The 15,977-nt window shown below is 36.8% G+C and overlaps 1 protein-coding gene across 1 annotated transcript; it reads left to right on the top strand.

Moving 5' to 3' along the window:
- The first annotated feature begins 11,501 nt into the window (after positions 1 to 11,501).
- Positions 11,502 to 15,567, top strand: tubb2b (tubulin, beta 2b). Its single transcript, XM_081348089.1, has 4 exons — positions 11,502 to 11,657; positions 12,947 to 13,055; positions 13,203 to 13,313; positions 14,375 to 15,567. The coding sequence occupies exons 1-4, from the start codon at positions 11,601 to 11,603 to the stop codon at positions 15,433 to 15,435; spliced, it is 1,338 nt and encodes a 445-aa protein (XP_081204215.1). The 5' UTR covers positions 11,502 to 11,600; the 3' UTR covers positions 15,436 to 15,567.
- Positions 15,568 to 15,977: the final 410 nt, after the last annotated feature.

The raw sequence follows: 15,977 nt of genomic DNA, 5'->3' as shown, positions 1-15,977 counted from the left end.
ACTTTTATCAAATGTAAAATAACTGCACTTTATAAATAAAATATATACATTTATAGTTAAGAACAGCGGGTGCCATTGTTTGATTACCGCTATTATAAAGACTGCAGAGGGAATATTAGGCCGCTGTCACTTTAAGAGCTGCACGGATCCAATACACTGAGACATAAATATGTCAACTGTTTGTTAACTTAAGATACAAGTTATAACCGACTGTTCACGGAGATATTTTGCCATATTTTTGTGTATTTGTCTGTTCAAGTTTTGAGGAGATTCCCCCTTCCATATGTAAAGCGCTTTGAGTAGCCTACTTAGAAAAGTGCTATATAAATGTATAAAATTATTAATTATTATTATTCAAGTGCAAAAAAACACGGAAGAAACTCAGTCCAGTATCACGCACTAAACCGAATGAGAGGCGGCTTTCTGTGAGTGCGCTTTGGATGTGAAAACAGAAAACAGCCTGCGGGTCTTCATGCGCTTGAATGGTTTAATATCATTTTTCCAGTATATCTGCATTAGTGTAGACGTGTCTGAATCAAATCACCGGGTTTGCCATGATTCAGTGCTTTCCTTTTCTCAACATGCAGAACTTCACTGGAAACAATCATAAAGGCATGTCTGGCTTCAGCTCAATCTTGCACCACAACATCACTGTTCAATAGGGGTCAACAACCACTCAAAATTGATTTAACCTGTTTCAAAAGATGTGACAACCAATATAAGCCAGTTCAGAGAGAACACAGGTTGTTGAAGGTGGGAAGGAACTCTTCTGCTACACACTCAAAAGTATGCACTTTTTCCTCAACAAAAAGAGTACATCCTTTTAGGGCATTTATGTTATATTATGTTATATAGTATAAGTAGGCGAATAGGCTAAATGCCATGTGAAATGGTTTAAGGAATTGACAACAGACTGCACAATTAGCTAAATGAGTTCAGGCAACTGAGAACTTTGTTCAGCCAATGGGTTTTAGTGTTTTAGCAATTGAGAAAAACTGTAATATGACGTGGCCACGACGAAACTGTGAACTGAGCATGTCCCCTCCCGCTCACCGTAATAATCTGCCAATGAATGGCACTCTGTGAACACTAGAGGGAGCCACAGTTATTAGTGAAGTAAAGCTGGGCGAGGCCTCAGTTCCCCACAGCGGAAGATGGCGTTTACAACATATGCTTTTCAGTGCCTTATTAAAATAGTGTTACTAATACAGCTGAATGACTTTAGTGTTCTTTTAAAAATGTCATTACTATAGTAATAACTATAAATTATGCATAATAACATGCAACTAACCCTAACTCTATAGTAAGTACATTTTAATTAATATTACTCAGTACCTAAATGTGTAATTATAGTGTAACAAAGACACCTTGAAATAAAGTGTAACCCTGTATTCATACGACACAAGATATCAGTTGAATCCAAATGAAAAAGCTGTAAATACACAAACAAGTATTCATGACTTCAATGAGCTCGTTGTTTCTGCCTTCAATTATTACATTGTTTAAATTAAGACGTTTTTAGCTAACTGTGATTTTGTACATGTACATTTCTGAAATACATAACTTAGACAGATCCTCTGATAATAACAGATCACTCTAAACTGTAATGTGGACTCACGATGTGTGTTGTGAAAAGCGCTATACAAATAAATAAAATTTTCATCATTTTTACAGTGAAATGTTTAAACCAATTCTTTGCATTAAATTGTAAATCTGCATCATGCTGGTACCATGTAAAAAATATTTTTCCAAGTTTAAATGAAACAATTTCAGGTTTTTGCAAGAAAAACAGGTTTTCAACTTCAAATTTTTGCATTTCTTCGTGAAATTTCCTTGCAGTTTCCGGAACAGCAAGATAGGCTAGCTCGTAATGATTAACCAAGATAATCTTGCTATAAGTATATAACACAAACCACTATATTCTGTGTACAGCAGAGTGACTTCCTTCTGTTGCGGCGGCTCACTAATGACCTTTGGTCCATATGAAAGTCTTGCTATTGATTGGGAAGATGCGAAACCCTCCCCCTAAAACCAATAAGCATCCAGAGCTCAACAAGGCCTTCAGGAAAGGAAAAGACAAAATGAGCTGTCCGAAGCTTAGTTAGTTTGCATAGCACATTTAAATACAACACGAGTTGGCCAAAGTGCTTTCCATTAAAACAAGATTCCAACAGCATAGCAAAAATACAAAAAACAGTAAACGCCAAACCAAAGGACAATTAAAATGCAAGACAACAGTGAAACGTAAAAGCCTGAGTAAGTAAATGCGCCCTCAAACGTGATTTATTAAAAACCCAGTGTATGACAACATCTAATATCCAAAGGCGGATTATTCCAGATTTTATTGCCGCAACTGAAAAGGCACGATCGCTTTTGGACTTTAGATGAGATTAAGGATCTTTAAAAGTGATATTTGAGATGACCTCACTGGCCTTGTCGTCTGATAGGCCTGGATAAGATCCGACATGTATTCGGGAGCGAGGCCACGCAAGGCCGTACAAACAAACAGTGAAACCTTAAACAACATTGGCCGAGTTCCCAGTATGACGAACCAGTTTCATAATATTATTTTAACAATAAAATGTGCTTCTGTAGCAATCTGTGCCTGTGTATTGTCAAACATATTCATAATGCCAATGGCAGCAGACATTGTCATTGGGTAAAACCGATATATAGTAAATATTTAAATTGAATAATATTGTTTTTAATAACTAAAGGAACTACAATAATACAAATATAAAGCAGATTAGGCTTTTTTCCCTACGTTTTTCCTCATTCCCCTGTGCAATGTTATCCTTGAATATGTTGGAGGGTTTAGAGTAGTCCAATAAAATGAATACATTTATGAGATCAGTGATAATGTTATTTTATATTTCTTCCGTGTTACACACTATACACACTATCTCAACATCAATGTCAAATCAGGTTTTTTCATGAATAATCATCTGCAAATTAATCATTTTATTGAATGACTTTTTTTGGTGACAAATTTTTATAAAAAAAATTACAAACGCAGTGTGAATAGATTGCAAAAACCACATAATCTCATTGTTAACACTTTGTAAAACTAAAAAATGGTTTCCAAATTAATTATATCCTCATTACATATTTTTTTACACTTTTAAAATCCTTATTCATCAATGACCCGTGTATCTATGCAGTGAAACGGTGTGTGTTCTGTGTGAGTCTCCAGGGTCTCATCAGCATTCCCTGCATGTGGAGAGATGGGGGGGGGCAGTCCATTAGCATTAGCATCAGAGCTCATATCCTGCTAGCGCTTCCCTAGAGAGACAAGAGCGCTTTAAACCCGCGTCTCAACCCCCACAGCACAACTCAACCCAGCATAACACACACCGGCCACTGTGAGAGAACTCAACTCAACCCAGCATACACACACTGTGTATCAGCCCAACCCAACCCAACCCAACCCGTTTACAGCGCGTCGAGGACGGCTTCTGCGATTCATTCCAGCTCATCAGAAGAGAGTTGAATATGAAAGGTGATTTTCTGTGGATGATTGACTTGCATGTCAATGATTTACTACAATGGAGGAGCATTACTCCACTCATACATATGCAAACCCCCTCCGGCCATCTGGATGTTTCCTCCAGATCCTGATCTCCATCTGCTCCAGTGATGAGGACCACAAGAAGCTGCATATACAGTTGTAGTCGAAATGACTCAGCCCCCATTGCAAATCAGGTTTACTGGCAGATTTACAGACGTTCAGCTGTTTGCAATGAACTAATCAAACAAAAGTGACTGAAATAGCTCAACACAACACACGTTTCAAGCGGTTTCCCTAAATTCAACTGAAAATGCAACTTTTAGTGACTCCTGTGTCTCTAAATTATTTCTAGCACAAATCTGCAGATTCATCTCTTGACTATAATATAACCATAATATAATATATGAAGAGTTCAGATGCAAAAGCCTCTAAGTGCCATCTGAAATTTTCTTCTAGAATGATCATTTTTATCAAGCTCGTATATTTAAGTTCAGTAATTTCACTTAAATGGCAATGAAAATTACCTATTAATTGTGATTTAAGTGAAATTACTGAACTTAAATATACAAGCTTGATAAAAATGATCATTCTATTGAAGAAAATTTCAGATGGCACTTAGAGGTCATAATTTTACATAATTTGAGGTCATAAAACATAATTTTAATGTTACAGTAGATTTCTATTTCAAATAAATTTTGTTTTTGTAACTTTCTATTCATCAAAGAATCCTGAAAAAAAAAGTATTGCGGTTTAAATAATAATATGAAGTGGCACAAATGTTTTCAACAGTGATAATAATCATAAATGTTTCTTGAGCATCAAATCATCATATTAGAGTGATTTCTGAAGGATCATGTGACACTGAAGACTGTAATGTAATGATGCTGAAAATTCAGCTTTAATCACAGGAATAAATTACACTTTACTATATATTCACATAGAAAACAGATATTTTACATTGTAATACTATTTCACAATATTACAGATTTTACTGTATTTTTGATCAAATAAATGCAGTCATGGTGATCAGAAGAGACTTCTTTCTATCATATTCAATAGGCCACTTAAAAGTATCTATAAAATAGCTTTAACAGATTAACCGGATATTTGTGTGCGATGTATTTTATGCTTATTACAGTATTACATTGTCAGCTTAGCAACATGCTAAGTTTTTAAAATAATAGAGCAAAAGAATGATCTCATGGTTTGAGCCTGAGCCAGGGCTGTATAAAGAGAGATCGTCTTGGGGTCATTGAGTTGTGTGTGTGTGAGAACAGCTGACTGTGGGAGTGGAGATGAAGTGTGTGTGACTCAGGATCCTGTGGGGGGAAGGGCAGCCGAGACACAAAGACCAACATGTTAAAGGGACAGTTCCTCAATAATGAACATCTGACGCAGCGGCTCATAACACTGCAGTTAATGCCTTATACTATATATATATATCCAGCGCTGGATTACTGATCATGACGTATCGATTTGTGTGGATCGGGATCATGATATCCTGTGGGATCTGGTGAAGCTCAGAGAGAAACAGCTGTTCATATGAGAGATATTCTGTGCTGAGATCTTATTCATGAGTAATGAAGAACTGCAGCCTCTGCTTTACCCAACACACACACACACACACACACACACACACACACACACACACACACACACACACACATTGACAGACACACACTCTCACACACGCACTCAAACACTAACACACACACACACACACACACACACACACATTGACAGACACACACTCTCACACACACACTCAAACACTAACACACACACACACACACACACACATTGACAGACACACACTCTCACACACGCACTCAGACACTAACACACACACACACATTGACAGACACAGCTCAACACACACGCACTCTCAGACACTAACACACACACGCACAAACACACACACTAACACACGTGCACACACACACACACTCTCACGCACACAGACATACACACACACACACACACACACACACACACACACACACACACACACACACACACACACACACACAAAAACACACACACACACACACACACACACACACTCACTCACTCACAAACACACACACACACACACACACACACACACACACACACACACACACACACACACACACACACACTCACAAACACACACACACACACACACACACACACACACACACACACACACACACACACACACACACACACAGGTTATTGCCCTGCCCTCGTCATCGAGAAGAGAAGAGAAGAGAAGAGAAGAGAAGAGAAGAGAAGAGAAGAGAAGAGAAGAGAAGAGAAGAGAAGAGAAGAGAAGAGAAGAGAAGAGAAGAGAAGAGAAGAGAAGAGAAGAGAAGAGAAGAGAAGAGAAGAGAAGAGAAGAGAGGAAGTTATTCTGATTCATCATTACCAGGAACAATAATGATGTGCATAAATCATTTAGTATAAACACTGCAATAGCCCATAAAAAACGAGAATTGTACATTTTGATTTACAGTTTTTTACAATCACTTTGCTACTATTTTCAGAACCTTGATGTCATTTTTCAAAACTCTAGACACAAAACTCAAAACGGTTATCACTTGTAACACATGCTGTCTAATGTTCAAAACATTGCATTGTGCATTCACATCTTTAAAGAAATCTTGCACTTGCACAATCATTGGTTCAAAAAACAAATTTACTGTGAATTACCGTTGAGACATAACTATAGATCACACACACACAAGCAACTGATAGTTTCATTGTGTCATTGTTCGTACAATCATTAAATATTGTAGAACAAAATAGTTGATACAGGTTTCATTATGGTACTACATGTACAGTAAATACATCTCTGTAAAAGTACTGCAGTTGTAGACAGAATACTAGACAGTGGAATCATTGAACAAAGTTTGTAATATATTGATGCAAAACACTACAGTACAATCACAAAAGGTTTATTTGAATCAAAGCAAAAATACAGTAATTAGCTATGAAATAGAAAAGACTGTAAAACATCAAATGAAGTGTTCCTCAACTTGCTTGCTTGTACTGTAAGAAACAGAACAGGAGTGATGATCTATACAGTGCAGTGCTGTCAATACTGTAAATAGTCTAAAAAGGTAGTACAGTATTTGGGACCATAGACACAGTGTCTGATGAAGCATTATGATAAAATATTAGGCTACATCCATGGATATTGTAGTCTAATTGGTTCATGCTCCACGCTAATTGGTGACAATGAATCTCGTTATCTTGAAACTTTCATGATTTAAACATGGAAGATTGTTTGTCTGTTTCCATACAACTATGCATTAAGAGTAATGCAACAGTAACTTATCATTTTGAGCAGTTGTATCAATTGATAGTTAGATCATTGTAAGGAAATGAATAGACACTCATTTGAAATGTAATGTGTGAATTGCCTTTTGAAATAGTAGTACTTTGATGTTAAGTTGTGTCATATTGAACAGGTGATTTTTGTTGAATGAACAAATGATCTAAGTTTTATGTGTATTGTATCCAAGCAATTGAGAAAAGGGTTAGAGTTTTGAAAAATGTGCATTTTGATCATTGGTTGTGAGTTTTGTGTCTAGAGTTGTGAAAAATGACATCAAGGTTCTGAAAATAGCAACAAAGTGATTGTAAAAAACTGTAATGGTACATAAGTATATTCAGTTTATTATTTATGTAATAAGTAATCTTTTTAAATGTATGCTAAAGTGTCCATTTCCACAAGAGTGTTTCTGCTTTACCAATGCAAACACTAATGCTAAAACAGACGACTGCTACTCTCTTCCTCATTAGTGTTCACAGTTCTAGCATCTAATAACCCTTCTGATATTTGATGATAATGACCAGAGAGATTTTCATAAGAATGATGTCGGGAACACAGGATTTATCATCCAGCACATGAGAGATCTATAAATCCTGAGTGTTTAATGCTTGCTTTAGCGAGTGCACTGGACCCACAGAGACTGCAGACGACTCAATAACACCACACACACACACACACACACACACACACACACACACACACACACACACTGCACTGCTCTCTCATGCTGTCATCCGGCATCGGTTAGATGGACAAAACAAAACAGAGTAACAACTTAGATGTGCAGCTTTGGCTCCCCTGTGGCATAATTGCTTATGTACAAAAAATGCTGATGGTGAAAGAAGAAAACACTCGAGTCCTTCCTCTTTTGCACTCATGCCATTCTGAAAAGAATTGAGCTTAATTGCATTGAGTGAAAAGATGAAATAAAACGCCACTTAATTGAACTTAAGTAGACTTTCATGACTGCTTCTAACAATGTCTAATGAGACGTTTTGCCTAAAATTTCAATCATTATGTTATAATGACGTAGACATATTTTGATGAGGTGTGAAGAGAGACAGGGTGTGGAAGATTAATAAGTCTTCATAATGTCTCTAATGTGATTTTCTGCAACACTAAGATGGACACTGAGTGAAAGTCAATGTGAATCTCTGTTTGCAACACATTTTCCTTCTGTAATGTCACATATTTCCAAATGAAACTAAGATATTTAACCAGGAAGAAAAATGTGTGACTCTAGTGGGGAAAAAAAAATACTAAAATGTATTTGCAATACATTTATTTTATGCTAAGTATACGATAAAATACATTTACATATTTATGTACTAAATATAAATACCCTGTAGTGTACTAAACTGATATACTTAAAGCCTGCTAAACTGGAACAACTAATTTTGCACTTAATGTACTTTAGTTTTCCAGAAATAGTGCTGAAGTTCAACTAAAGATATACTGAAGTATATTTGATTGTGCTAAAGAGAAACTATTGCAAGTATACTTTAAATATCTTTTAAATACTGATATTATACACTATGCTAATAGTGATATTAAAACATTAATATATTAATCATTAATTATGATATTAATATTAAGAAATGTGCATTGTGCAATAAAGAAGTGCTCCAAATAAAGTTTAACTATAATATTTATATCAGTAAGTATCAAGTGATATGTTAATAGTTTTGAAGTATAGTTCGTATGTCTTTTAAATAGATGTTTGCATAGGTTTTATACCAGTGGACTTCACTGGATTGTCTCGATCTGGCTATTATTGGGAAACATTACTGAGATGACTAGGTGACATTAATAGAGAAGGAAAGTCATTTCCGAGGAGGATCAAGTTTTCACATTTTGATTAAAGTCGTGATTAAGTGTAGAAACAGATCTTTTGTTCTGTATTGTGAAGGACATCTGAGTGTGATGGACTTGATGCTCTGCATTGGTTGTTGATTAAATTGCACTCAAACATGAATGTGAACTGGTTTTCAATTGAAGGGATAGTTCACCCTAAAATTAAAATTCAGTCATCATTTAATGCTGTTCTATTGTCGTATGCCCTTCTTTCTTTTATGGACCGCGAAAGGAATATTTAAAAAAATAAATAATTAAACCATCCGTTTCTTCACTGAGTTTAATATCTCCAGAAAGACATTTGAAGGATGTGAATGCAATAACTTCTTGTTGCGTCGTACACAATGGATATACTCACCTCAGAGAAGAAAGTACATTTATCGCGTTTTTGTTCAAATTGATTTCTCACAGTCGGAGTGAGACTAATAAACCATATTGTAAAGTGTTAACAATATATTAGATCTCACAAATATGATAGACATCATAAAAATGAAACTATATCTATAAACATGTATGCACATAACGTCTTTGTTTGTTCTCACTTTTCATCTCCACCCTCTTGTACTCACACCTTCCCTGGGAAACGAGCTCTTCATATTTCTCACTGCTTATTATATTATAGGCCTGTTCCTCATTCTTCAGCGTGCAAAAGCATTTCCAATGTGTTCAACATAAGAAAAAAGTCTTATGAGTTTGGAATAGTGCTGTGCAACGATTAATCACATCCAAAAATAAAAGTTTTTGTTAACATAATATATCTGTGTGTACTGTATATAATTATTTTGTATATATGAATACACACCCATGCAAATATTTAAGAAAAATGTGTTATTTATATATAAAATATTTATGATTATATATAATATAATTATATATGAATATATATATATAGTATATAAATGCAAATATTTCTTAAATATATTCATGCATATATTTGTATTTATATATACAAAATAATTATACACAGTGCATATATTTTGTAAACACAAACTTTTATTTTTTCGCGATTAATCGCGATTAATCGTTGCCCATCACTAGTAATGTGGGTTTGGAACGACAAAGGGGCAATAGATTTTGACCAAATTGCAAGCATACCTTATATAAAACTAACTGGAACTCATTAATACAGAAAAGCCTTCATGAAACTGCCATGACTCACCTGACTAATCTGCAAGTATTCACTGTAATTGACCTATTTTAATCGTGAAACAATAGTAGTACATAAGCCGTCTCACTTCAAATGATTTGAATCCCAGAGTAGCATCTGCTTGTGTAACAGTATCTGCAGTCTTATCTGGCCAGCCCTCGGAAAACCCCGAGGACTTTACCCATGATGCAGCAGGACTGGGGCAAACCCTCATTCTCCAGGTTTAAGTCACAGCAACTGCGCCATGGCAGATTACATTTCCATGCATTCCCTCTCCAGATTAGTTTTTAATAATACAACTGCACCCAAACCAGAGATGTGTCCGCCTGTGAAACATAAAACCCCAACACAACTACATTTCTCTCTTCTTCACTTACACACATACACACAAGACTTTTAAAGGGTTAGTTCACCCAAACATGAAAATTCTGTCTTTAATTACTCACGCTAATGTCTAGCCAGACTTTCGTTCATCTTCAAAACACAAATGAAGATATTTTTTATTAAATCTGAGAGATTTCTGACAGGCTACGCAACTACCGCTTTCAAGCCCCAGAAAGGCAGTAAAGACATCATTACAGTAATCCAGTGCTTCTGATTTATGGTAAACTTGGAGATTAATATTTTGTAAATAAAGTGGTAAATTGTGTTTCTCGTGTCGCTTCATAAAATCGGGGTTAAACCACGGTATTCACATGGATTACTTTTATGTCTCTGAAAGTGGTAGTTTCAGTAGCTGTGTAAATGAATAGTCTTGGACTTGGTGCTGGAAACCCAACGCACAGGACAATAGAGACACCAGAATAACAATATTCATGATTCTGAAGCTGAAAATACTGAATTATTTTAGATGAATATGCTTGCACTGTCACTGACTAGATATATTTAAAATAATGTCTGCCATTTTTACTGGTAACATTTGGCATTATCAGGACACACAAATTTTGCCCCATTTCATTATTATACATTATATTAAACATTATATATAGTAGTTTAATATACTGACACTAAAACTCTGAAAACTAGATTTTTTTCCTCACACATTAATTTTCATTTTTGGTGAATTATACACAATAAATATGGTCACTATCCACGATACATATTGTTGCATTTTTGTATTGCGATATATTGTGACACCCCAAGAAACAAGTGCTCTATGTAGTAAGTAAACGCAGGACAAATTAACAGCAATGTATATTTTTATTTAACACTTTGTGTACTGAGCTATTCTGTTTTTTGTTAAATTATGTATTCAGCAAAGCTTTTTTTTTTTTTTTTACATTCGTATACATTTTACTAGTCATGATCTTTATCCTTTTTTTTCCCTTCTTTTGCCTGCAAATAAAATTGTACATCTAGTTATTATACTAAGCTTGGGAACACATAACATTTCAGAGCCATAAACAAAGAAGTGTTTTCGAAATGTACAGCTTCATTACAGGGCTTTGCTTCTGTGGTATGTCAACTATTCTCTTTCTTTTTTTTTTTTATACAAAACAGTGCTGCCGCAGAAAGTCACACGTTAACATCAAATTTGATTGACAGTCGTTTAGGGCTAATCAGCATTCTCTGTCTCTACTGTGATTGGATAGAATGACAGTTGTGGGCGGGCTTTAGGCAGACAGCTAATGGTGTTCTGATACATACTAACCTTGTGTGTCCGGGGGCGGGGCTTGAGGAGTCTATTTATATGGGGGAAGTGTCTTTTCTCAACCAGTTGAAGAAAGAAAAAGGTTAGTTGCCTCCTCAAATCTTATTACCCAAGAGTGAAAATGAGGGAAATCGTGCATCTTCAAGCCGGACAGTGCGGTAACCAGATTGGAGCCAAGGTTTGTTTTTTTATTTTTTTCATTTTTTGTAATTATTAGATTTTTTTAATCGACATTTGCAGTTGTTGTTGGTTTAAAATGTGGTATTAGTGTTTATAGAATAGAATATGTAATAATAATAAATAAATAAAAAATCTAATCGTTAATATTTTCTCTAATGTGCCGTAATTGTTCACAGTCCAATAGTCCAAACTACTCTGATCTCGTTTGAATGCAATCTAGGTCATACATGTGCTTCCTCGTTCGGGTTTATTTGGTTTGATTGAAACGATTAAAAGATTTTCAAAGATTATGTATTTTAGCAGTTGGCCAAAATGCATATAAATAAGAAAAAAATTCCATGTCAATTCTTCGTCTCGCCGGCGTCTGTCTGGGAGCTTCCCTTTGTGAGATTCACTGCAGTGCGACAAAAGGAAGTGAACGTGTAAGCGCAGTCTAAATATAGCCATATCCCAGATTTTTTAAGGAAATAATGGCAATAAATATTACAAAAACAAAAATCTAATAGCACCGGCCTGTTAATTCGGATATTTATTTATTTCCGAAATGTAGACGCCCAATAAATCGATTAGGGTATGAGCGCACCGGAAATGGATTTCAGCCAACCGGTGCGCGTGGCGCGCGCGCGAGTTTTGCGCGGGAGGAATTCAAAGAAGATCATTTGTTAGTGACGTTGTAACTAATTTTAACCGAAATTAAAATATATAAAAGCGCTTTATATGTAACCATTTTGTATACACCGTATGAGGCCTAAAAGCATGTTAATGCGAAATATGGGTGGGAGTTTGTGAACAGTTGTCTTTTGTTAAGCCCACTTGGTGAATATTTGAAAAATATAGGTTTAATGAAAGAAAGACTTTATTCACAACAGCGCCATCTTTAATTTGTAACGGGAATGAAAGCGAGGCTGTGAGGGATAGACATCTCTTCAGTCTGTTATTTAATGTTTTTTTTAATTGTTCTGCTCATGAAACACTACAAAACATGTCTTTCCGAGACATGTGTTGAAAAAAAATCCCAGGCGATTTGAGCTTTGAAAAATAATTAATCTAGGAGCTTTATTCAGTTTACAGCAGATAACAATAAAAACACTTAAGTATCCCTCACAGCCTCTCTTTCATAAATCTCCGCTCTGAATAAGGTCTATTTCAGTCCACAATATACAAAAACATTGTTGATTTTAAATCTAGCATGGATTACTGAGAACATCGTTGTTAATTGTGGCATGTATGTAGCTTTAAGCACAATCTACTCAAGTCACTAATAATATTGTTTATTATATTCCGTAGTTCTGGGAGGTTATCAGTGATGAGCATGGTATTGATCCCACCGGCACATATCATGGTGACAGCGACCTCCAGCTCGACAGGATCAATGTCTATTACAATGAGGCATCAGGTACTTCCACATATCAATACTACCAAGTGCACATTATGATTTTTTTATTATAGGAAACATGGTAAAATAATTTTGTAATAATTTTTATTTTATTTTTGTATTTTATTTTATTAAGCCATATTAACCCTGTGTTTTATCATGTTTTAGGAGGCAAATACGTGCCCCGTGCTGTGTTGGTGGATTTGGAGCCGGGGACCATGGACTCCGTGAGGTCCGGACCCTTCGGCCAGGTCTTCAGGCCAGACAACTTTGTTTTTGGTGGGTATTGTCATTGATAGTGTTGTCACTATACTGGAATTTCCAACTTCGGTGTGATACCTTGAATAAATATAAATTTTTTGAGAATTTGGGTTGATTGTTTGGTGTTACATTGTGTGTAAATGAATAGGCTTTGACTTAGTCCTGGAAACCCAATGAACAGGACAATAGAGACACCAGAATAAACAATCTGAATAAAAAAATGTAGTAATTTTGTTGTGATGGCTTACACACTGAAAAGGGAGGCTTTATTTGAATCGTTGAACTAAATTGACCCCCTCCCCCCAAATTGCAAATGATAAAACGTATAAATGCAATAGAATAAAGAGACAAATTAAATAAACATGGCTTTAAGTTTTTCAGGTTTCCTAACACTAATTTGTGTAGCATTTCTTAACTGAATACTAAAGTAATCAAATGTACAATAACACTGTATAGTTTTCATTTTTAAAAATTAAATACAGATTAATGCTTACAATTAATGTTACAAAACAAGATCAACGAGTGATTTTCCTTGTCTTTTGTTCTTTAATTAACATGACCGACTACAGCAGGTTTATAAGGCTGTGGTCACGTCAAGATCCAATATACTGTTACACAACATGCGTTTTATCTCAACTATTCACGCTCCAAAACTGACTGTTCACCTAAATACTCTGCAAGACGGGCATTTCGACGTTTTTGTATGCATTTGACCATTTAATTGCAATAAGCAATAAGAAAAAGAAATTGCAATAAGCCATGGGAAAAAAAGGTACATTTGGATCTCATGGCTTTATGAGAGTGCAACTTCTATAGATCAGTGGTGCATGCATATTAAGTGGTGAAATTATGCGCTATTCTACCGGAGCGAATAAGACGAGTGAGTGACAGGAGGCGGGTGTGTGTCAATTAGCTGTCGTAGAGAAGAGATAGTGTATCAGTACTCCAGAAAAAGAGTATTAGAGCCATTTCCAATATTTCAGTATCAAAATATCAATATTTTTGACAACACTAGTTATTAATTAAACAAAATGCCATATAATTGTACAAATTGAGGATGTTTTAAATATTATTTACAGGTCAGAGTGGTGCTGGAAACAACTGGGCTAAAGGCCACTACACGGAGGGAGCGGAGCTGGTGGACTCGGTCCTGGATGTGGTTCGTAAAGAAGCCGAAAGCTGCGACTGCCTGCAGGGCTTCCAGCTCACACACTCTCTGGGCGGAGGAACCGGCTCCGGCATGGGAACGCTCCTCATCAGCAAGATCCGCGAGGAGTATCCCGACCGCATCATGAACACCTTCAGCGTGGTGCCCTCGCCTAAAGTGTCCGACACCGTGGTGGAGCCCTACAACGCCACACTCTCTGTGCATCAACTGGTTGAGAACACAGACGAGACCTATTGTATCGACAACGAAGCGTTGTACGACATCTGCTTCCGCACGCTTAAACTCACCACTCCTTCATACGGCGATCTGAACCATCTCGTGTCCGCTACTATGAGCGGCGTCACCACCTGCCTGCGTTTCCCCGGCCAGCTAAACGCCGATCTGCGCAAGCTAGCCGTGAACATGGTGCCTTTCCCTCGCCTCCACTTCTTCATGCCCGGCTTCGCTCCTCTCACCAGCAGGGGAAGCCAACAGTACCGCTCCCTAACCGTACCAGAGCTCACTCAGCAAATGTTCGACGCCAAGAACATGATGGCGGCTTGCGACCCGCGCCACGGACGCTACCTCACAGTCGCCGCCATCTTCCGTGGCCGCATGTCCATGAAGGAGGTCGACGAGCAGATGCTCAACGTTCAGAACAAGAACAGCAGCTACTTTGTCGAGTGGATCCCAAACAACGTCAAAACCGCCGTTTGCGACATCCCGCCGCGCGGGCTCAAAATGGCCGCCACCTTCATCGGGAACAGCACTGCCATCCAGGAGCTCTTCAAGCGCATTTCCGAGCAGTTCACCGCCATGTTCCGGCGCAAAGCTTTCCTCCACTGGTACACAGGAGAAGGCATGGATGAGATGGAGTTCACCGAGGCCGAGAGCAACATGAACGACCTGGTGTCCGAGTATCAGCAGTATCAGGACGCCACCGCGGAAGAGGAGGGCGAGTTTGAGGAGGAGGGAGAGGAAGAGCTGGCTTAGATCTCTCTTAATATACATGTCGTTTTCCAAGGTGTATCATTTTGCTCTCGTACAAGGAAAAAAATCAATTTTCTTTTGTTCTTGTCTCTTGTTTGTACAGATGTCATTAAAAGGCCTTTTCTTCTGTTAAAATGTCTTCCTCTTTATTTAATTACAGTAGTCAACATTTGAAGTAGATCAAACCCTTTCATCAAAGTTATACATGAATTACAACAATACCCGTTTTTGTCTTAGGACAACTTTGATTACCTTTTTTTGATCCACTTCAAATGTGTGTACACATGTCATTAAAAGACTTTTTCTTCCGTTAAGATGTCTTTCTCTTTATTTACTTAGTTTGCACTCAAAGGAACCCATCCTTATTCTTTACTGGTCACAGATCCTTGTCAAACCTGTCGAGTGTGCCTCCAGACATAACTGGTTGAGTTTACATTAACAACATTATCAGTCCAAAGTATATTTACGTTACCAGTCACAAGTTTTATAATCCTCCTTACATTATTAGGAGAATTTTAAACCCATACAACATGGTTCTTTATGTT

The sequence above is a fragment of the Scardinius erythrophthalmus genome (genome assembly GCF_964197995.2).
Source record: "Scardinius erythrophthalmus genome assembly, chromosome: 20".
NCBI lineage: Eukaryota > Metazoa > Chordata > Actinopteri > Cypriniformes > Leuciscidae > Scardinius > Scardinius erythrophthalmus.
The sequence above is the reverse complement of the archived record's forward strand: the minus strand, read 5'-3'. Positions and strand labels throughout refer to the sequence as shown.